At 37.8% G+C, this 24,400-nt stretch overlaps 1 protein-coding gene across 2 annotated transcripts in view; it reads right to left on the reverse strand.

Annotated features, from left to right (window-relative positions):
- Positions 1–20,937, reverse strand: part of LOC105258076 (fatty acid synthase-like) — a 31,851-nt gene extending 10,914 nt beyond the window's left edge. Inside the window, exons 1-4 of one of the 2 annotated variants that reach the window (XM_025414806.1) lie at positions 20,791–20,937; positions 9,555–9,701; positions 9,137–9,490; positions 4,268–7,443 (exon numbers count right to left, since the gene is read on the reverse strand). In XM_025414806.1, the coding sequence (XP_025270591.1) occupies positions 4,268–7,443; positions 9,137–9,490; positions 9,555–9,663 (3,639 nt within the window). In that variant the 5' untranslated portion in view covers positions 9,664–9,701; positions 20,791–20,937. Of the gene's footprint in view, positions 1–4,267; positions 7,444–9,136; positions 9,491–9,554; positions 9,702–20,784 lie in introns of both variants that reach the window. The other variant, XM_025414807.1, reaches the window with a different exon arrangement.
- Positions 20,938–24,400: the final 3,463 nt, after the last annotated feature.

Here is a 24,400-nt window from a genome sequence, read left to right on the forward strand (position 1 = left end):
TAATTAAGTACCTTTTTATTAAGTACTTTTTGAGTTATAAGGCTTAAAATAATTTCTTAATTTTACATAAACCATAAAATATCTAGTAAACCATTCATTTTTCGATTATCTTACCTTCATACTTTTATGTACAAAATAATGAGAGGAATCAATTGGTGTAAAGAAAACACATAGTTGTTTCTAAGAAAAAATATGTAATTGCAATTAACAATTCCATATTTTTTCTTAAAAACAACTGTATATTTTCTTTACACCAATTGATTCCTCTCATTATTTTGTACATAAAAGTATGAAGGTAAGATAATCGAAAAATGAATGGTTTACTAGATATTTTATGGTTTATGTAAAATTAAGAAATTATTTTAAGCCTTATAACTCAAAAAGTACTTAATAAAAAGGTACTTAATTATAGTGTTTTGGAAAGCTCTCGAGATAAGCTACAAGAATATGCAATGAAAAATAGGGGGTTCCATTTAAGATTTCAAACTTGCCCTCCCTTACCGCCCAGAGGAAGGGGTGGGGGGACTGATTTTAACGTCATTGTACGTCCCCCTCGAAATGACGAAATTTTGATTCTAACCATTTTTTCGTAGTGTGCTTATTTTTCGAGTTATTTGGCTGCCTAAGTTAAAATGGGTCACCCTGTATATATATATATTGCGACGCTTTTTCAATTCAAATTTGTATTCTCGCGGGGGAGCGGAAGCGCCGTCAAAAACACAAGGGTTTTATGTACTCGCGATCGGCGGGACGGGGATGGAGGGTGTCCGCGCGCGAGCCGCGGCGGAGCGAAGGCCGTCTCGTTATCTCAGAACTGGGCGCGAGGTACGGTCTCTCACGTACCAGTTTTCACAAATTCTTCGAAAAGCGCGAAAGAATACGACAGCCCGCTTCGCCACGGGCTGGCTAGCTCGCCTAACGGTAGAGGGGCGGGGTTTGGAAGAAAAAGTCAATTGATTGAGCGAGCTTACTAAATTAACAGACAAAGACGAACACAGAAATCACGGACGATCGCCAGTCAAATAAAGAACGCGAGATTTAATAAATAAGAAAATAACAGGTTTATTAAGAAAGTAACTAATAAGAAAAGTGATTAACAAAAAGAAGTAAAAACCGATACAGAGTGGAAACAGAAATAACGTACTAGACATGAACTGACAATACTTCTCGAAACGCTCGAAAAACGCGCGATATTCTAAGTCGGTCTAACAAAGAGTGTCTATTACGAAAGCTTCCGGAAGTCGAAGCTCCTGCGAACAATAATTTCTATACAGGACCTTGATAATTCGAATTCTCGACGGTCGTAGCCTACGCGAGAGAGAGAGAGTGCGATAATACCGGCCTATCCTTCGCAGCTTCGACAGCCTCGCGGAGATCTCACTAATTAGCTGCGTATCTCGCAATTTCCTCCGAGCGTACTCGAAGTCGACAACCCAGAAATAAGACAGCCGATTAGTTACGCAGTAAGCGAAAAGATACCAGATTCGTGAGGAGAGATCTCGCATACGATTGGCGGACGATACCGGCGAAGTTCGATAGCCGGCAGCGGTCGGAGATTTTTCCGCCTTGTTCTGCGACGCTCGCAACTTAAATATTTCTGGCAATCGGGGCGATGCGACAATGTCGTGTCACACCCTCGATACCTTCGACAGCGTGAGAATTAATTATCTTCTCGTCTCCAGGCAATAAGGAAGGCCGGGCGACAGTCCCGCACCGCGCCTCCTTCGATAGCCGCAGTATTTGCCAGGAATTTCCTGACCTCAGATCTCGTTACTTAGAATCGTGCGATACCCGCATACCGCGACAATTTCGATGAATTATGTTCCTTCTTTCGAGACGAATGACTCACACGCACACAATGGACGCGACAGTAATACTCAGTTTCACGCAATATTCCCGAACGACGATAATACTACACGAAAACGCCTTAATCACGACCAATTACGTTCCACAGACTCGCTCTGAGACATATTTCAGAGGTGCGAGACGCGGCTTCGACAACCAAACGACAGCCCGTGCGAACTACGCATTTCTCGCGATTTACGACGCACGCGGTCGATACCCAATGGTCGGCTGCTACGCGTATTACGCACCCGGAGAGAGACGAGAATTACCCTACGATACGCACTTCCGTCGCCCGTGTCCACGCTTCCTCGGTCGCTTGTCTCCGGTCGCCCGAAATACACCAAAATCGACCGACTCGGCAGAAGGCTCGAGCGGTCGCGATAAGCCGTAATGGCGACGGCGACAGAACGGCCGGCGAGCGGACACAATCACGCTCGCGGAGTACAATAATTCGTGGGCAACCTCACCGATGAAGTCTTCTCCCGACTGCGGGGATGATCCTCGGTCTCGTCCTTCACGGCCTTTTCCTTCTCGAGAGCACACCGAACAATACTTTGCAGTGGACTGGTTTAGGCGAGCGGCCGCGACAAAGTGAGCCCTGGATCTCGCGATCAGGGTCGATAGCGGGGTCGCTGGCCGCGCAGGGGGATGCGCGGACCCCCGGCCAATTAGCGGCCGACACGCGCGAGGTCCTGGCGCCTCGCGCGCCACGCGAGGCATTTTCGCGCCCTGCGCGAAATAGCGCCAAGCTTGAATGCCGTCGCGGGCCCTTATATGGCCCGGGTGAGGTCCTTCATGGACGTATCCTCCCCTGGAGGGTGGCTGTCGCAACGGCTGTCGCTTCCGGCAGTTGTGGAGAGGCGATGCGGCTCTCCCCTGCCCGGGTTCATGATGCAGGGCTCTCTGGGCCAGGATCCTCGGCTCTTATGAGTTTCCCTCGGCTGTCGTTCTTAGCTGTCGCGGGGAGGCGATGATGCTCTCCCCTGTTCTTCGGTGTTCGGTGGTGAGGTGCCTCATGCCGACTCGATACAAGATAAAGGATAGAAGAAAAAAAAAGAATTAATACTACACGCAATTATACTAATTCGCTCGTCTCTCCGGGGAGCGCGATAGTTTTCTCTCTCTCTTGATCCTTGACGCGGCCACTCGGCCCGCGCCCCGTCAAGATTGCCGGGGCGGATGTACGCGACGTGACGGCCACGTCACAATATATATATATATATATATATATATATATATATATATTTATATATTTATTTATTTATATTTATATTTATTATATATTATATTTTTATATTTATTACATTATATTTATGAAATAGAGAGATGAATTGAAAAGTTTAATATTACTGGCAATAACGAAAGGAATATTACTGAGATATTACTGAAATAGTCAAAATTATTAACTGATTCTTTCTATAAAATATTACTGATTTACAGCGCTGTACTTATGTAATAATTACTGTAATCAGTGATTATTTACTGTTTTTCAGTGATAATACACTGATTCACTTTTAGAGAATGCTTTATTCGACAACATTATTAAATATATTATTATGCTAAGAGAAAGACATCAAAATGCGGTACATGTCATGATGTCAGGAATCTGTGACATTAGATCGTCACTTTTACGTCTTAAAAACGTCAATTCGTGACATCAAGAATAATCAGTGAATGACCAATTTGAAACATCAAAATGACGTGTGCTTGCTACCTGGGTGTTTGCAATTGCAATAAATTAATCGATACATAGGTAGCAATTATTTGAATAAGTATTACATTCGATATGCATGGTCGATTCAAATAATTGACATCTATAGGTACTTTCCGATTCACACATGATGCGCATAAAGTAACAGAAAATGTATAATAATATGCGTAACATGAACTATACATTTTCTGTCACTTCATGCGCATCATGCGTGAATCGGAAAGTATATTATGTACCGATCAATTCATTACAATTACAGTCGGTAATTTCTCGCATGATAAAAAAATTATACATCTCTCATCGTCACGAGAACACAGCGCCTCTTTCGTCAAACGTGCGAAACGTACAAGAAAAATATGTGAAAAATGTAGCCACGACCACGACGGTGACGTTTCTTAATTAAAAAGTTTCATATTGAAACTTTGCATCGTTATATTTCTGCTTATAGAGCACATAGAGCAAAAATAAAGACACTTTCCTTATATAAATCGAACCCAAGCAATTGATTAAATGTAATAACAATTTGATCGATTCAGCGGTTATTGAGAACCGATAATATGCATTACTTGCAATTTAGCCTTTCGCGTAAAGATACACGGTGTGTCTTGCGCCTGAGTGATGATGACTCGACTTCAAGACACTACCGTGTCTCTTGATCTCTGTTAAGATTTTCTGAAAAATGTTCTGCTCCTACAATACTATTACACTTACCGTGATATGCTCCATTTCACCAAGGAAAAAATCAACTACATACGGAATCAAGAGAGTTTCTGCGGCTCGTTCACCTGCGATCTCTAAGATCTTGTACTTCAACGCTGGCATATTCTTGTTCATAATGTTGAATAGTACAGTCAGCGCATGAGATTTAGCCCTTGCTGGATCCTCCACAAGGCTATGTGAATTTTCATAGGGTACGAAAATATATCGTTCAAGTTTAGGAGAAGCTTGAGTTTGCTGTCGTCGAGGGGCCAGGGAAGCTTTCAGTCCTCTGAGTTCGACGCCACCTGATTTCACGATATTAACATTCTGGTAGTAATATATCGGCAATCCGCCGTCCTGCGGTAGCTTGTCCACCAAGCGTTTGTGAAGAACCGGGTCAATCGCAACGTATTGAAGACGCGATGGTAAATATAGCAGCTTGTGTTTATTAGACAATATGCTAAACTGTAGCATAGTATCTAAATACGAGACCCATTCGTCGAGCCAACGAAGCTCGCCGATAGTGGCATAGTTATCAGAGGTCTTGATCCCTTGGAAGATACCACCATATTCGTATCCGCGTAGCCTCAGCTCCTTGTAAATGTCCTTGGTATCCAACGGTAAAATTTCCTTGTCAACAGGAACTGATGGCGGTGGCGGGAGTTTCAGCTGATCCTTTTCGATAGCTTGGGACGCGCGGATCTTTCCGCTGATGGCAATGGTGCCGGCTTCGCAGATTTCAAAATCGCCCGTTCCCTCGAAAATATTTATCGAGAATTTCACCGTTCCCTCCTTCGGCATAATGGTGGCGCGCTGAAAGCGCACGTTCTCGAACACCACTGGCAATAATTCGAAGTCGGTGCTGCGCAGCTTCGCCAAAGTCTTCCACACAAGCATAAGATAACCGGTGGCTGGAAAGAGGACCCGTCCGTCGATCTGGTGTCCCGCTAAATAAGCATCTGTCTCTTTTGACAGATCCACTTGTACAACGCATTCGCCCGATTGGCTCGACGTCTGCTTGAAGGAGGCTACTTCCCACGTGGCGGAGTGATCCCACTTGACCAAGGGCCCAATCATGGGTGTCCCGCGACCAACGGGGAAGCTCACCGGTGGATACAGCTTGGAAATATTAGGTTGTGCACCTGCCACATACAGCTTACCTATGCTAGACAGCAGAAAGGCCAGATTATTCGAGTGGTTCTGCTTGTGAAGGCCAATATTGGTCACTGTTGGTGGCAGCGATCTGCGCAAGATCGCCTGTAGCAAGCAGTATGGCGCGATCTCGAGCGTTATCGCGTTGTCTGGAATATGCGCGATTGCTTCCTGGAAGAAGACGGGCGACAGCAAATTGTTGACGTGATACGCAGACGAGCTGAGCTGTGCGAGCGGGCTGCCCCACGCGGCCTCGGGTATAGAGCTCGAGATCCATCTAGCTGATCTCTGCTTTGGGTTTGGTATGATCTTGTCGAGGGAAGCGCGAAGTTTGCTTCTAGCCGCGGCGATGTATTTGCTGTGGAATGCGACACCGAAGCTCTTGACGTTCTTAACAAAGATATCCTTGCTCTTTAACTCCTCCAGGAATTTCTCGAGAGACTCGGATGGACCGGAAATGGTGACTGAATCCGCGGAATTGTGACAAGCCGGACTGATGTCAGACGGGCACAACTTTTTAGCATCCTCCCAACTTAAGCCGACCGCCGCCATGGCTCCCGGCACCGGCTTGGAATCTACAATCGATTTGCCTCTGCAATAGGCTGCTAGGACAGTCTGCTCCGGGGTAAACGCGCCATCGGCATAGGCGCAACCCAATTCCCCGACTGAGTGTCCAACTATACCGTCCGGATGTATGCCTATCGACGCGAGGACATCGACGAGAGCGACTTGCAAAGCCGCGAGCCACACGAAGGAGTCTATCACGTTTTCGCACGTTTCGTCGGTAGAGTTCACGATGATATTCATGAGATCGATGCCGTGGGGCTTCAACGCTTCCGCGGATCGTCGCAAGCTACGTTGGAAAACCTCGATGTTGAGCAGCTCGCGACCCATGCCCGGCCACTGGATGCCCATGCCAGAAAATACAAACCATATAGGACGTTTCTCGTCATTTGGGTTGGCTACTTGATTTATTTCGCGAGTATAATCGACGCTCAGGATCTCGTAGCCGCGAATCTTGTGACGTGGTACATTGTTATTGTGTATGGCATGTAGCAACGAGAGAAATTCGTCATCCTTCCGATGCTCTTTCGCTTTCTCCAGCAATGTCTGCACGGCCTCTTCCGTGCGACCCGACACTGCGACCAGTTTGGGTAGCTGGTCAGTAGTGTCCGGCACCGGGGATAACTTCGGCTTCGGGTTACTACGAAGAACAATATGAGCGTTCGCGCCACCAAATCCGAAGGAACTGATGCCCACGATACCGCCGTTCCACGGCATGGTTTTGTCGACCACTCGAATGCGTCCTTCCTTCAAGCCAGGGATATCCGGATTCGGAGTGTTAAAGTGTAAGTTGGCGGGAATCACGCCCTCCTCCATTGCGATCAACACTTTGGCGATCGAGCAGACCCCGCTGGCGGATTCCGCGTGTCCCATGTTACTCTTGACAGAGCCAAGCAGCAGGGGCGTTTTTCTGTCTTTGCAGAACAGCTTGTCAACGGAGTTGATTTCTTCCGGGTCGCCCACTTTGGTACCAGTACCGTGAGCCTCCACGTAAACCACGTCTGCAGGATTAATCCCTGCCTCATTGTACACCTCGCGCATTAATTTATTCTGCATTTCACCGTTCGGGTAAGTGATACCCTGCGATTTATAACCATCGGTGTTCGTTTTCGTGTGGAGCACCGTGGCGTACACTCGATGCGCGTCCTTCGCCTTCTGTAAGTATATCACCACTACTGCCTCGGCCCTTACGAATCCCTTGCCCGTGGCGTCGAATGCTTTACACATGCCGTCCTGCGATAACATACTTAATTTATGAAACTGAAGCGAGTTCGCTGGCTTCAGCAGCAGATTTATTCCACCGATGATCGCGGCGTCGCACTCGCCGGCGCGCATCGCTGCGACTGCCTGATGCATGCCAAACATGGCCGAGGAACAACCTGTATCTATTGCGTAACTGGGTCCAGAGAAGTCAAACGCGAAAGAAATTCTGTTGGCTAACATCGCTCTGCAACATCCGATCATTCCATATCCTGCAAATCAAATGCAAATTTCTCAATTTATCTCCAGTAAATATACTCCTGGACAAGATTAACGCATAATTTTTGTTTCACTTTTTCTTTTAAAGGTGACATTTAAATTTTGATGAAAAATTTTAAAGGAAAAGTGAAAAAAAATTATGTGTTAATTTTGTCCAGGAGCAGAAAATAGGACATTCTTGTTATGAAAATATATTTAGTTTTAATATGGAAATTTTGAAATGAGATTATATTGCGTTAATTAAACAAAAATATAATTCCTTGAATAATAATTGATTACTTGAATGAAGCCATTTTATATAATTCAATCAAGAAAAATATATTCTTATGATTTAAGATTTGATTTTCTTGAATAGAAATGAGATAATGTTAGATAGAAAATGATATTTTTAAATCAAGGATTTTAAATTAAGGATAATTTTCTTAAAGTAGAATTAAGTAATTATATATTCTTGAGGTGACAATTACAATATTAAAATAAAACTATAATATTGTTGAAATTTAAAATTATTAAATTCTCCTAAGAAGATTATAAATTGTTGCGTATATACAAAACGATGAATAAGTTACTTTAACTATATAAGTTTTGATTTGACGCTTATTTTTTATCAAGAAAAATTCTTATGATTTAAGATTTAATTTTCTTGATTGCAAAAGAAACAATGTTAGATAGAAAATAATATTTTTAAGGATTTTAATTTTCTTAAAGTAGAATTAAATAATTATGTATTCTTGGGGTGACAATTACAATATTAAAATAAGACTATAATATTGTTGAAATTTAAAATTATTAAATTCCTCCAAGAAGATTATAAATTGTTGCGTATATACGAAACAATGAACGCGTTAATTCAAGTATATACTTTCTAAAAGTGAATCAGTGAAAATATCACTAATTTAAACAGTAAAATAAGATTTCACTGAGAATCAGTGAGTATTTTACTGATTTTCAATGGAAACGCTTATTTTTTTGTTATTTTATCTTATATCTCACTGATTATGGTCAGTTAAAATAAAATTCACCATAAATCCAGTAATCGCTAGTTCGTTCGTTTACCTCTACGATCACTATTTCTCTCGTATTTAGTCATAAGAATTATATAAAGTTTGCGAAGAGCGACAGATAAAATTAAAAATAATACTTCGATTTAATTTCAAATATTAAATCTATCTTATCAATTGTACAAATAAATGTCTGGCGACTTAATGAAAATTATTCGTTCGTTATCTACTTAAAATAGCAAGTTCAATGTGCATGTAATAAAATAAATAAAATAAAATTTTTAATATAATAAATATTTAGTAAATATAAATAAAATTTTTAATTTTATATGAAATAGATAGAGAAATGAATTGTAGTTTAACATTACTGACAATAACGAAAGAAATATTACTGATATTGAGAAATACATATTACTGATTGAAATTATTAACTGATTCTTAAAATTATTAACTGATTCTTTGAATAAAATATACTGATTTACAGTGCTATACTTAACTGTTATAATCAGTGATTATTTACTGTTTTTCAGTGATAATACACTAATTCACTTTTAGAGAGTAAGTTTTGATTTAATACTTTTTTTTTTCTGTGAGTATAAATGGTCTTAATTTTTTTATAAGCTTTTGAGATAAGACTGATAAGATTTTGTACAAGATTCGAAACCGAGTTTCAAAATATACAAACCGTTAATTTGATTCGGGTCTTTCGTCCAAAATTCGTCCGATTCGGAGGAGGAGACGCCGATGAAGACACCAGTGCGGGATCCTCTCACGGTCGAAGGATTGATGCCAGCATCGATTATCGCCTCGTACGTAGTTTCTAACAGCATACGAAGTTGCGGATCCATTACATGTGCCTGTTTGGGATGTACCCCGAAGAAGGAGGCATCGAACGAAGCGAGATCCTTGATCTTGGCGGATCTTCGCGGTAATCCATAAATGCCTGCCGCCCAACGGCGCTCGTCATCGGTAACCATATCCATTTCCTTCAAGAGATTCTCCTTAAACTCCTCAATGTTTGCCGACTCAGGTAAACGACCTGGAATAATATCGTCGATGCGTTACGCTCTGATAACGATCCGATCAATCGCACCAATAATTACCTGAAATGCCCGTAATGACGATGTCACTATCGATGGAATATGGGACTCCATTCGTGACCACCGGCTCCCGCGTCATCGGACTGTTGATACTTTCAAACTGTGCAGGCATCTTGCTGAAGTCCTTTGCGTAGAATCTTCTCCGACGTCCTTAAAATCGTTACCCGTAAATTAGAATAGAATTGATTAAAATCCCTCTTCGCTTTTTGTCTCTTCAAGAGTTACACGAGCCATGAAGAGGAAATACAGGGTGTTTCAGATCACCCGTATCATATCACCCATTTAAAAACTAGAGAAGTGGTTATTTCAAAAAAATAAAAACATTTTCTTTATAAATCGGGTGCGCTCTATCGAATGGTGATATTTTCAACTTTTGGTTCCGGCCGGAAATAGGCCATTCAGACCGGAAGTGCATTTCTTTAATTGGAACCCCCAATTTTTCATTTCATATTCTTGGAGCTTACCTCGAGAGCTTTTCAAAACACTATAACAAAGTATTTTTTCATTGATTACTTTTCGAGTTATGAGGCTTGAAATCATTTCTTAATTTTATATTATCAATAAAATATCTTGCAAAATATTCATTTTTTGATTACCTTATCTTAATACTTTTATGTACAAAATAATGAGAGAAATCAATTGGTGTAAAGAAAACACATAGTTGTTTCGAAGAAAAAGTATGTAATTTGCAATTAACAATTACATATTTTTTCTTAAAAATAACTATGTGTTTTCTTTACACCATTGACTTCTTTCATTATTTTGTACATAAAAGTATTATGGTAAGATAATTGAAAAATGAAATATTTTACAAGATATTTTATGGTTTATGTAAAATTAAGAAATGATTTCAAGGTTCATAACTCGAAAAGTACTTCATGCAAAAATAATTTATTATAGTGTTTTGGAAAGCTCTCGAGGTAAGCCACAAGAATATGAAATGAAAAATATGGAGTTCCATTTAAAAAAATGCACTTCCGGTCTGAATCGCCTATTTCCGGCCGAAAGCAGAAGTTGAAAATATCACCATTCGATAGAGCGCACCCGATTTATAAAAAAAATGTTTTTACTTGTTTTGAAATAACCACTTCTCTAGTTTTTAAATGGGTTGTACGGATGGTCTGAAACACCTTGTATATTTACACAATAGAAACTTTTCAATGTCGTTCACATTTTTTTTTAATACATATAAAAATATTATGTTTAATAAAAATATTTTGCTCTCTTTTGAATAGATCTTGGAAAGCAAATCAGGAGGATTCCTGATAATTCCGATGGATCTATCTAAAAACAAAGAGACTACAACCGATGTGATCTCGATGAGTTTAGAGGCACAAAGAACTTCGTATCATGTCAATCGTCGCAAATCCCATTCTCACGAATAAACAGAGATGATTTACGCGTTTTTAGCACATCGAAATCTGAACTCACACTGGTTCTTCGTCCACCAGTCTCTTTGTATACGTTCGGTCCATAAGCAATTACCTTCAATTGGCATATAACATAGTTAATGAGAGTAAAATTTGAGTAATCTCAATTGAGTAGTTTCACTTAGATAAACCAATTTTGCAATGATTGTTCGCGCGTAAATATCATTTTTTCCTTTTCTCAATATTTCTCATTTTATTTTTCTTTTTCTGAATAAAGATGCATAACATCAACAAATGGCCCGTATCCTTAAATTACCAATTTTCTTTATCTGCGTGTTTGAAAATTTTCGAAACATTTTATATTCCACTCAAGTCTCGAGTGTTCCTAAAATATCTCAGGTGCTGCAGAGGAAAACAAATTAATGTACCAATTAATACAAAATGTTATTGCGATAATGCAAATTGCCTATTTTACTTTCAAATATATAATATACATATATTATATGAGTGATGTATCTAATTAACATACCATGAATATAACTTATAAATTATTTATATGTGATGTATGAAAAATTATTACATATAACATATAGAGTGCAAAATTAAATGTCTCACTGTGTACATCGCAGAGATACCTTATGAGATATTTCCGGCACGTATATAAAGGAAATAAAAAATTATTTCCTTCAAATAGTAAGAATATGCTTTATAAGATATTTTATACATGTCTTATAAAGAAAATAATTAAGTATGTCAGAAAGAAAAGATATAAAATATCTCGTAAGATATATATTCATTTTTCGATCTTATCTCAATACCGTTTCACATGGGAATAAAGAAAAAAAAATTGACAAATATTCAGCTATAATCTCAAACGTGCCATTTCGAAAAATCGTGATATCGCAATACACGATAAAATATTAATGACGAGTACGAAATTTCTCACATTGGTCGCATGATGGAGAAAATATTTTATTATCGGCACGATACAGTTTCAGCAAGAAAATGTCACGTGTTTGCGTAATTCGTCGATTTTCATCAACCGCTCGATAATTTATTTCAATATAATTTTCCTTATAATTATACTTTTACATCATCCTTCTTTTTTTTGATACGTGTATTTCTTTAAAGTCACCGTTTAAAAGTGCGCAGCTCGTCCAAGGTTGACGTTAAGTCGGTCGCGATAAGAAGGTACACGCATTATCGCAAAGATGAATATTTCTTGGTAAAAATTTATCGCGATTTGCCGGTTAAACGTAAGTCTGTAACGTCGCTGCGGATCGCAGTACGGATAGCCGTCGGTTCCAGGAGAAAGAATTGCTCTGTGTGGATTTGTAAAATGTATTTTATTTTAATGTATGGTGTATACAAGTGTATGTATGTGTGTGTGTGTGTGTGTGTGTGTGTGTGTGTGTGTGTGTGTGTGTGGGTGGGTGGGTGGGTGTGGGTGTGGGTGTGTGTGGGTGTGTGGGTGTGTGTGTACGTATAAATCGGACGGCACGGATGATTGTGTGTGTGTGTGTGCGTGCGTGTTTCGCGTGGCGCGAGGAAGATCGGGCGCGCGGCCGGCAATCGATGTATCGATTGCACCGGGCGTGGTATCCTAGATTCGCATGTTGCTTTTGCTTTCCAGCGGAGTCGCGGGTTATAATTGCGCTTGGTTCGGCGGATATTATCGAGTAAATAATCCGCGAATTTATTGTAGTTTTAATACGGAGAATCGTCATTTTTACAATGCACCGGTTTAAAGGGCGCGTTCCTTTCGGCGCTCGGCGGCGTGATTTTTGTCGCGCTTCTTTTGCCGGTTCTTATCGCAGTACCCGTATTTCAGTTGTTCGGCTTTAACTTATCGGGATTTAATTTACGAAATTAGCTTCCCTGGATGGATTTTGGTTATTCGGAAGGCGTCGCGACGCTAGCGAGCGTCGGAGGCGGCTCAGGTCCTCGTGACGTGGTACGATGCCTTAATTTGGATTTTGGAGAGAGAGAGAGAGAGGGAGCGATATTGAGCGCCAATATCGATCGGCTGAGGCAGCGTTCGCACTACCTTCGGTTCGTGTTAATCGCTTCGGAGTTTTCTCTTTTATGCGTAAGCTTGCCTTCGAACTAGCTTTTGCTCGAGAGGATCGGAAGGATCTGATCTTTGGTGTCACCGGGAGCCCGTTTTATACCGCTAATTACGGTCCGTGCACCGGCGTATTTATTGTTTACTCCCACCGGGCGACGGAAAAAATAACGGCCTATTAGCGCGTGCGGTTCTCAACCGGCGGCTCCCGGCCGACGGCGTTCTGTCGGACTTCCTACCCGGATTTTATTAAGGCTTTAAAAAGTGGGCACACAGCCCCTGCCTCTGCCCGACTGGTGGTCGTCGGGCGGCAGCTTCTGGCTGATATTCGCCGGGAAATGATGCATTTCGGGGCGCATCGTTACAAGTCGATTAAAGCGTTATTATCGATGATAAAATTGATGGAAAAAAATTAATTTATTGCCAGAATTATTTCACGGCATAAAAAGATTTTATAGTCGATCGCGTTGCGTCACAAGAGTCGAAAGGTCAGGTCATCAATTCGTACCGTATCACGTAATCGCGAATTGATTTTCGATTTATTATGTATACTGTGTCCACTAATTACACATGTTTGACGCATGCGACGGAAATGTCTGCGGCACGAAGCGATTTTTCATCAGAGAAATCATATTTCGTAATATTCCGAAACCGTGGCTCATACGAGCTAAACGTGAATGAATAATGCGTAGAAAAATATAAAATGTATGTAATGACATGAAATCTGTGCGTGACACGTGCCCATTTCGTCAAGTCGACACCCTGTATCAAATCTTTATTCTTAATACAACCTCCCTCGAAAATTCGTAAATAAATTGTCACAATTCTCTGTCCGACAATAATATTTCGTCATTTTCTTTAATATTATGTTTATATAATATTATTTAAATTTATTCTTCGATAGATCGCATTCGAGTGCAAATGAAATCAAAGTCAAGTCAGGTAAACACGCTCCTGATATAAAGGGTTCTTGTATGTATGTACACAATTAGTTAGAAGAAAGCAAGAATGTTAGATATTTTATGGCAATGGCAATACATAAGTAAGATCGAATCTTTATTGTTTTCCTTGCCTCATACTTGACAATGCGTTAAAAGTCACACGAGCTTTTATGCATAATTATTCCAATGTCTCACTTTCAATATCATGTATAGATAACAAAACGAAGTGTCAAATATGATATAACAGCGTTTTTTTTTTGGAAATACAAACTATCCTTTAACATTTATAACGATGCACCCATGCACCCCTGATTCCCAGCAGGCGATCGCTGGAAGCTGCCGCCCGGCATAAGAACCGCCGGGCAAGGGCAGGGCGCTGAGCGCCACATTTTTAAACATTAAAAACGAAGCCGTACGGTTGAGCTTCGAAACGAAGCGCGCCGAAAACGGCCGACGAAACCCGAACGATCGGGTTAAGTCCCCTCGCGCCCGGCTCCACCGCGCGCCACGAACGGAGCCGTCACGTTTTGCGGCCGCTCGACGGGGGTAACGTTGTTTTTACGCCGGCGCGGGTTAATTAGTCCCGTATAAAAAGGGCTTGTCGAGCGAAGAAGACGCACTCTTTTCCGAGTTTCTCCAGCGCACCAGTCGCCAAAGCAAACTCAAATAAGACGCCAAAAGCAGCGAAATCAGCGGTGGGGAGTACCCCGCCACACCTGGGAATTCTCAGGATTCGCGAAGATAGGCGCAATCCTTTCTAAAAGTGCATCCAGAAATTGGGGCGTTCCCCGATCTCTCCGGGAGTTCCCGGCAGACGCACGAATCCAGCTTCCGTCACCTGTCCGACCCGTGCATCCGGAGGTAGAGAGGAGAGCTACCCCCGGCGGGACGTTCTCGCTGGCACGGTCTTCCCGAAAGGAAATCCCGTCGTTTCATTTCCACGAAAATACGCGGTTTTACAAGCAATCTCGCATCGAAAAAAGCGGTCGAAAAACGCCGGCACGCGCCGTGACGTCCATCAACCGATGATTAAACAGCTGATCAATGTAAATTCTTTATTACTCGCGAACGCTGCATTGCATCGGCACCCGGTCTTCACGACTCGCTGCGCGAACTCGCGGTGCATCCGACCGTGCAACATCAAGCATAAGCACCGATTGCAACCCCGCTAAAACACGTTGCAATTATTAGCGCATTTTCGACACGAGCCGCGAGCCCACGAACGAACGCCCGCGGCATATCTCGAACGCGTCGAGTTCTTGCGATATCCACACGAACGCAATTGTATATACGCGCCGAGTTTCTTTTGCGATAATTACTCGCACACGCACGCAACTGTACCTGTACAAACTCTATTTTTTTTTTAAATATATTTTCTTTTGTTATTTTATTAACCGAACCCCGCGTTACACTTATTTCTACGCCTGCCTAATCGAACCCGATCACCACGACTGCCGTTATCCGCGGAAATAAGCCCGTTACACACTAAATAACTAAATTAATTATTATATAATTTTATATTATATTATATAAATTTATATTAGTATATAATTTATATTTATATATTTATATTATTATATAATTTATATTTATATATATTTATATTACATAAATTAAACTAATTATTTCCAAATAACTATTATAAAAATTAAACGCATTTAAAAATGTTGCTTCTTGATGAACATTTAAATCCTTTGCTGCATAAAATTAAAGAGAGAAAGAAAAAAGATTATAAGCATTTTGATAACAAGAGATGCATACAGAAGATACATCTGCCGGAATTAAACTTGACTTATTACTTGACTTCTTACAAATGAATGATAATTTTGACTGGCAAAATTTGGTAAGAATTTTGTAAGAAATTTCTACAAATTATTACAAGCATCTCATCTCGAAATCGGTACATAAAATAACATACAACAACAGAAAGAAAATGTACATTTGACTCGAGACAGAATGTATGTATCGTGCATACATATATACACACATACTTCACTAGGAAAACAAACTATTAAAAAGAATATAGTGTGAATATGTACTTGTTAACACTTTGTAGCATGCTATGGTGCTCAAGACTCGATTTGTTTATCATGTCGTTACTCGAGTCTAAAAATCTTTTACTATAATTGATCAATTTCGGTTTATTATGCATGTTAGAAGCATTGATCTTTGGCTCTGGCATTGTAGTATTGACGAATTGAAATATTAATGCCATTGTAATATTGACGCAGTTGAAGTGAACTTTTCTATAAATGTAGATTAAAATTGTAAATAAGGAACACGAATTATACAGGGTGTTTCAGACCACCTGTACCACCCATTTAACAACTAGAGGAGGGGTTATTTCAAAAAAGTAAATACATTTTCTTTATAAATCTGGGGTGCGCTCTATCGAATGATGATATTTTCAGCTTCTGATTCCGGCCGGAAATAGACAATTCAGACCGGAAGTGCATTTTTTTAAATGGAACCCCCTATTTTTCATTGCATATTCTTGGACCTTATCTCGAGAGCTTTCCAAAATACTATAATAAATTATTTTTCTATCAAGTACTTTTCGAGGCGCTTATGAGGCTTGAAATCTTTTCTTAATTTTACATAAACCATAAAATATCTTGCAAAATATTCATTTTTCGATTATCTTACCTTAATACTTTTATGCACAAAATAATGAGAGGAATCAATTGGTAAAAAGAAAACATACAGTTGTTTTTAAGAAAAAATATGTAATTGTTAATTGCAAATTACATATTTTTTCTTAGAAACAACTATGTGTTTTCTTTACACCAATTGATTCCTCTCATTATTTTGTACATAAAAGTATTAAGGTAAGATAATCGAAAAATGAATATTTTACTAGATATTTTATGATTTATGTAAAATTAAGAAATTATTTCAAGCCTTATAACTCAAAAAGTACTTAACGAAAAGGTACTTTATTATAGTGTTTTGGAAAGCTTTCGAGATAAGCTACAAGAATATGTAAAGAGAAAATATAGGTTCCGTTTAAGAAATTGAAGGTGACTTTCATGTAACCTTCAAATAACTCTTCAAGGTCAAACCAATGGTACCATCTTAAGTCCCCCTTGAAACCATACAACTTTTGTCTGAAACATTTTTCTCTAAACTCAACAGCATTTGAAATATCCGCCTGGGGCGATTAAAATGAATCACCCTGTATATATGTATGTATTTTGTGGAATATATTTGTATAATTTATAATTATATATATATATATATATATATATATATAATTATTAATTATACAAATATATTCCACAAAATGATAACTGTCTATTCTCTTTATTAATATAATATGTCAAAATATATTATGTCTAATCTAAATAGAAATGAGAAAAATTTCACAATCACAGTCCACTTGGCGCTCGTTAAGTGTCACAAATCTGGGTTTTTACTAATCAATGCACTCGGCGTCGCGACGCTACTGCGTTGCTTGATAATAACTTTTAATATGTCACTTCTCTTCTGTTTTTTTAAACAAGTAACCTTAACGTGTCACTTCTATTCCTTGTTATACTATTCCGCACTATACTTTAATAAATTTATCTTTCATATGTACGTACACATACATATACATATCACACGTATGTGCGCACATGCACACATATGATTTTGTCACTTAAAGCATTGTACATATCGAAACAATAATCGTATACGCAGCGATGTGAATGCCGCTTGAGGGACAAATTCGCTTTGCGTATGTGCGTGCGAGCATATGTACGTACGAGATACTGGAAATGAAGGAAAACGAAAAATGTCACAATTCTGATATTCGATCATCATTTCTCAGGATTAACTGCACCAATTTTGTTCAAACAGGTCGCAATCGAAAGCATATATTCACATTTTATCATAAAAGTGTCGTTAGATTTTTGATTATGGCTTTAGTTTATTAAATAGTTTATTAAATTCTTAACCGAAAGTTTACTTGACGCGAAATTCCGGATAAGGTACTTGGTAGCGCCCCATCGAGAGCAGTGACTCTCAACTCAATGCTTGGAACTCAATGCTTGGACTTGTTTTTTATGTACTTGGCGCGACGCTACCGCGTTGATCATAGAAAATTAACAAATACGAATTTTTATATTTCAAAATATTTATATACATGTTTCATCTCGTATATTTTTTCGAAAACAAGAAATCTTGTTTTAACAAAAGGTTATCAAAATTTACTTATAAAGAGCTCATTAATCCATTCAGACCTGAATTTTTTCTGTAATGTAAAACATTATTGAATTAATTTTTATTGATGTTAAGGGTTTAAAACGACGAGATATATAAATATATATATATATATATATATATATTTTTTTTTCCACCGGGAGATCGCAGGGAAAGTAATTCTAAAAAATAACTATTTCAAATGATTTTAAAGTTTTTGTACATAATTGTGCACATAGGGTCTGAATGGGTTAAGGAATGATGCAATTTTGTTTATAAGTCGCGTTTAAGGATGTTTTGTACAATCCCAGCAAAAAGTAGAAAATCAATATTGACGAATATCCACTTTTGGTGTATTTGAAAAATTGTGTGGAATATTATAATTTAATCTTAGCTACAGTGCAGAGATGTATTTTTTAATATTTATTGCGTTTTTACTGAAATATTCCGAATTTTGTTAATCGAAATGATTCACTTTTGGCAGAGAATTTCGGTTTGTGACAGATACATGGCTTTATCGAAGTATATTTAATATCTTTTAACCAGTTAGTACTTGTATAATATTATTTGACCAAATATTTCCCCTGTATCTAAACTTTTGCAAATTTTAAACAAATTCTAAATATTATTTCCATATGTTTTTGTCATTTGAATCGACGTGATTATACGTTTCTAATAAGAACACATGTTAATTCGGTGCAAATTAAAATCTTTATAACTTGTAAACGCTTTAGTGAATCGATTTAAAAATTGTACGGAAGATTCTAAACATATGTAAGGACATTCTGTACAATTTTCATGAAATTCCTAATATTTTGAAAATAGATACAAAAGATCCTTAATGCACTTTATTTGCATATTTCTGGTAAGAAATATATCTTGTAGAACATACAATATTCATTCGACATACAACCAATTTCCAATTGGAATGTACGAATAATTGCTCCGTTTCTTAATTCTTATCAATGTCATTGCTTTTCCAATTAATCGAAAGCTTTTCCTTGAAATATACGATACGTCTCGTGCCGGTAACTTTTTCGGGTTAGAATTCCGACCCACACAGCACAAATCAATGTATATTCCTCCAATGTAACAACAATGGTCTGTGCCGTCTTGGGAAACGAAGAGAAATTTTCTCCTCGAGAAAAATACGGACAAATGACTCGAAGACACTCGGAAAGATTTCCGAAGGACCAGAAAGGACGTCTCGAAACCTAACTTCGGAAGACGATTATATTCGCATCACCCCTTATATCGATCGTCCGGATTCACCTGACTCGCGTTCCTCCCGTAAACACGTATAATCTCGAAGAGAAATGAATAGAGTCCCGCAGAGCGGAGAGTCAAAGAGAGGAATTGCAACTCGATACTTTCCCAGATAGCAAAATGCTAGCAGTATGCCAGCAGTATAACAGCAGATTCAATCATGAATTTGCAGCAAATATCGCTCAGCTGTGTCCTCATTAAGTTTCTTTTTTCCCAACACGATGTGTCAATATGATATGAAGGCAGAAATGCAGCAGAAATGAAGCACAGTGTGCCTGTCATGATATGACAGCAGAAATCGAGCAGGACCTGCGCGTGCAATTTGATGTTAGATTATCAGCAGAAACCGAGCAGAATCTGCGCATGCAACCTGATGACAAATTGGCAGCATAAACTTCACAAGATTTGCGCTTACTTTTATTAATGTTATATAAATGCAACAAAATAAATTATTACAGGTGCTAAATAACAATATTATCGGCAAAGAATTTTCTTAGAAAATGACATATATGTAATATGTTATACCGTAGTTATATATCTCATATAGCGAAGGACTAATTCAATTTAATTAAATTAATAATAAAGTAAATGATAAAAGTAAATGTAACTTGTAAAATTTGAGATGTAATTTATTTAGAATTAAATTCTTGCTTTATGCCTCAAATAGGCAGTATGAATAATTTTCAATTTATCATATTGATTCCGATCAGTTTAATATTCTGACTCTCATTTGCTTGTATCAGATATCAGAAATTAAAGTGATAGAAATTAAAATGATAATTACTATACTTTTAGTCTTTTATTCATATTCGCGACTTTATATATATTTCTGACAGAAATTCAATTACGAGAAAGAACAGCTCACGTAGCGGTAAGTGAAGGAACTATCAAATCATGCAAACTCTGTTCCGTTTTTGCCATTAATCTGCTATCAAAGATTGTGCGCAGATCCTGCTCGATTTCTGCCGACAATCTGTTGTCAAATTGCGTCGCACAGATCCTGTATTTAAAAAATTAAATGTCATCGTATGACGGCAGAGCATGCTGCATTGCTGCTGTGTTTCTGCTGTCATAGCGTGCTTGCACAAGTTTGATATTTCTGATGAGATTTTGCTATTACACTGTGACAACAGATTATGCGTACTCTCAGTATGCATTCTGCCGACACATTATTCCAGCATTGAATTGTTCTATTTATGCTGGTAAAACTCTGCTTTATTTCTGCTGCATTTCTATCATTACATCGTAACGCACGTTATGCTCAACTTTTGCTGTGTTTCTGAAAACATTAACTGAAACGGCATATTTTGCTAGAATATTGACAGCATTCTGCTGACATAGTATGCGGCACATAAATTGCAAAACTTTCTCTATCCGATTTTGCTATCTGAGTTATTCAGGGTGTGTACTTGTACCGTGCGTCGCGTCCCGTCTTTTTGGGTCTTTTGAATCACTGCGGGTGTCGCTTCCTCGCGTGATCTCGTGTGACTCGCACTCCTTCGTCTCGCAGAGGGCGAGTGGCTCTTGCTCCCTGGTAAAGCAACGAAACCGTCGTGCGATCAGACACAGTACTGGCACAAACCTAAGCATACCAGCATCTTATTATTGAATTGGACCGTCCCTGTGGTCGTGGTCTGACATCAGACCATGTGGCGGCGACCAATGGGAGCGCGGGCCGCGCGGCGAATGCGCGCTCCGCGATTCGGCGCGTCGCACGCACGCGACACCGACATCCTTGCCGTCTGAACCTCCGGCCAAGGCCAGGGATCGCGATGCAGGCCTTACCCGGCGGCTCACTTAACATTTCCCGATATCATGACGGAAAATTTCGCGGCCACGCACGTGTCGCATCTCCTATTTTTATTTTACATAACTCCGGCGCGTTATCAGGAGGACGATAACGTACCGGCATTGTCATGGCATGGCGCGTTGCGGCGTGGTGAGGACGAGGGGGAGCGCGGAAAGAGAGACGGGGCGAGGCGACTCGATGCGCTGTCTCGAATGATTCGAAAGAGGATCGATACCGCGACTGTCTTCGGTTCGATGGGTTTCATTGCAATTTTACGTTATACGAGTCGTATATTCCGATACGGTACCCGGCGTACACCAAGTAACAGTTATACGGGATGTATCTTAAAAAGCTCCTAAGAAAATAACGTTATTTCCTGATTAAAAATCGAGTCGAAAAGTTCTGAATCCATTTTCTTTTTCCAAAATTCATTAAATAATTAATCAGATTTAAGTATTAAAAAGATTTCTGAAAAGATGAATTATTTAAATATTAGCACAAAACAATTTATTTTGTTGCTTATCCAAATCTTCATATGTTGATAACGAGGAAATTTGTGTTCTTATTGGCGGAATTTTACTCATTAATTAATGCTTTATTAAGCATTAGGGAACAAAATGGTTCAGGACTTTTCGACTCGGTTTTTAATCAGGAATAACGTTATTTGCTTACTGGGAGCTTTTTAAGATATCCTATATAACTGTTACATGTTATATAACTGTTAAATAACAATTATATAACATGTAAGTTATATTGTTATGTGTTAAGAATGTTTTGTATGTACAATCTCAACAAAAAGTAGCTGAAAATTAATATTGACGAATATATCCACTTTTGGTGTATTTTGAGTAAGAAATTGTGTGGAATACAATTTGATCTTAGCTACAGTGCAGAGATGTATTTTTAAATATTTATTGCATTTTTACTGAAATATTCCGAATTTTGTTCATCGAAATGATTAACTTTTAGCAGAGAATTTCACCTTGTGACAGATACATGGCTAACTTGATTGAATTATATTTAATATCTTTTTAACCAGTTAGTACTTATATAATATTATTTATTATTAATATGACTAAATATTTCCTCTGTATCTAAACTTTTGCAAATTTTAAACATATTCTGAATATTATTTTCATGTGTTTTTGTCATTTGAATCGACGTGGTTATACGTTCCCCATAAGAACACATTAATTCGGTACAAATTAAAATCCTTGTAACTTGTGTTAACGCTTTAGTGAATCGATTTAAAAATTGTACGGAAGATTTTAAACATATGTAAGGACATTCTGTACAATTTTCATTAAATTCTCAATATTTTGAAAATAGGTACAAAACATCCTTAAATAATAATTATATTGTTGAGTGGGAAATTATAATTAATGTTTACATATCTGTTACTTGGAGTTTGTCGGGTAATAACTTCTTTAATGTTGCTAAAAAACTACAATGCAATAGAATCGATGATACATCAAGAGATTAGATTAGATTCGAGTCAGATTTTTTTCTTAAATAAATGCTGTATTCGTCTCTCTACAGAAATGGAGGACTTTACAAGCGTGGATTCGAGAGTGATTCAACTTGCGACATTAAAGAGGTTTTTTTTTTATGAATATAATCCAAGTTTAAGTTTCATTCCGGCGTGTTAAAGACAGTGTTTCCTAAAAATCGTCATAAGCGTAAGTCTCAAGGATGCCAGATCTTTCTTTTCAATTCTTGATTGTTTTTGAGTTCATTTTTCTTTCTTGCATCAGTCAACTTATCAGCTGATGTGTATACATTGCTCTTTAAATAGCCGCACATTAAAATTAAACAAATGAATTACTTTTTGAAGGCTTCTCATAAATTAAATGCCAGAAGCGCAAAGATGTCAGATCGATATTTTGGAATTATTTATAGCGGAAGTCGTTAATATTTTAATTAACATGCTTGTTGTTTTCCTATCATACTGATAAAATGGAATGTTAACATGAATATAAAGCGGTGAATATTTAATATTAAAGCGGTGAATATTTAATATTATTTTAATATTAAGTGTTTCAAATTTAGGCTTTCGAGAATCCACACTGCCCCGCCCTACAGAAGGCGGGGCGTGCGTAAGAAGCATTTTCCCCTCTCTCGTAAAAAAAAGGCTTTCGAGAATATTTGGTGAATTTTAAAATTGTATAATATTATCATCGATTTGCGATTTCAACTGCTAAATTCCTATTTCACTTATTCGTTTACGAATTAATATATGTGTCTTTAAATGACATTGAAGGAAATTGAATATGTCAAAGTAAATGTTAATATTTCATTTGAATAGCAACTGCAGAAGGATTTAACATAATATAAATACGAATTTTGCGTCTGTGATAAAGAACATTCAACTTCTTGACATGCAATATTTTGATAAATATATCACAAACATATTTTAGTTAATTTTAAAAACTATTTTAAATTATTTTTAAATTAATTTTAAATTATTTTGAATGTCGATTAAACGAAATGTTAACACAGTATAATATGCGTTTCAATATGCGCTAGTGCGCATTCAACAGAAATTAAAAAGTTTATAGCAAAAGAATTTGTAATTAAAATTGAGATTATGACTTAAGGCACTTTGCATTAGATAAGTATGTAGATAAGTATGTATAAGTATGAGATGCAAATTCGTAATTTATGTAACAATTTTTAAAAAAATATAAAAAGCAAATTTGTGGCATAAAATCGTTAAATTTAAAAATATACAAATGAAATATAAAGAAACATCTTATCATTACAAGGTCTGCATAAATATTAGGAGTTATTGTTATATATTCGTACAATTTTGAGAACATAGATTTATAAAAATTTATCTCTTATTATCTCTTATTCGCTAGTTTCTTGTCGTGTTGTATAAAAATTTATATCAAATTATTAAATGACGTTTATCGAAATTAAATTATCCCGCATCAAGGTAGAAATATAATAAATGAGAATGAGGAGTTTTGAAAAAATAAACGTTATAAATGAATAATATAACAAAGTTATGTTATTTAGATTAGTCCAACTATTTATAACTTGTTTATTATAATGATGAGAATGAAAATCATTTACACATAAATGAAAATATTGTAATCATTTCGTAGTCAAACCAACGTTTCATAATATCCAGTTTAATATTTTTTAATTTAAATTATCTATTTTATATGCATCTTATCACTTTTCTTCAACTTTTCTTTAATTTTTATTACATTTATTTTCCTGTTAACATT

Source organism: Camponotus floridanus, unplaced genomic scaffold (genome assembly GCF_003227725.1).
Source record: "Camponotus floridanus strain SB8 unplaced genomic scaffold, Cflo_v7.5 scaffold113, whole genome shotgun sequence".
Taxonomy (NCBI): domain Eukaryota; kingdom Metazoa; phylum Arthropoda; class Insecta; order Hymenoptera; family Formicidae; genus Camponotus; species Camponotus floridanus.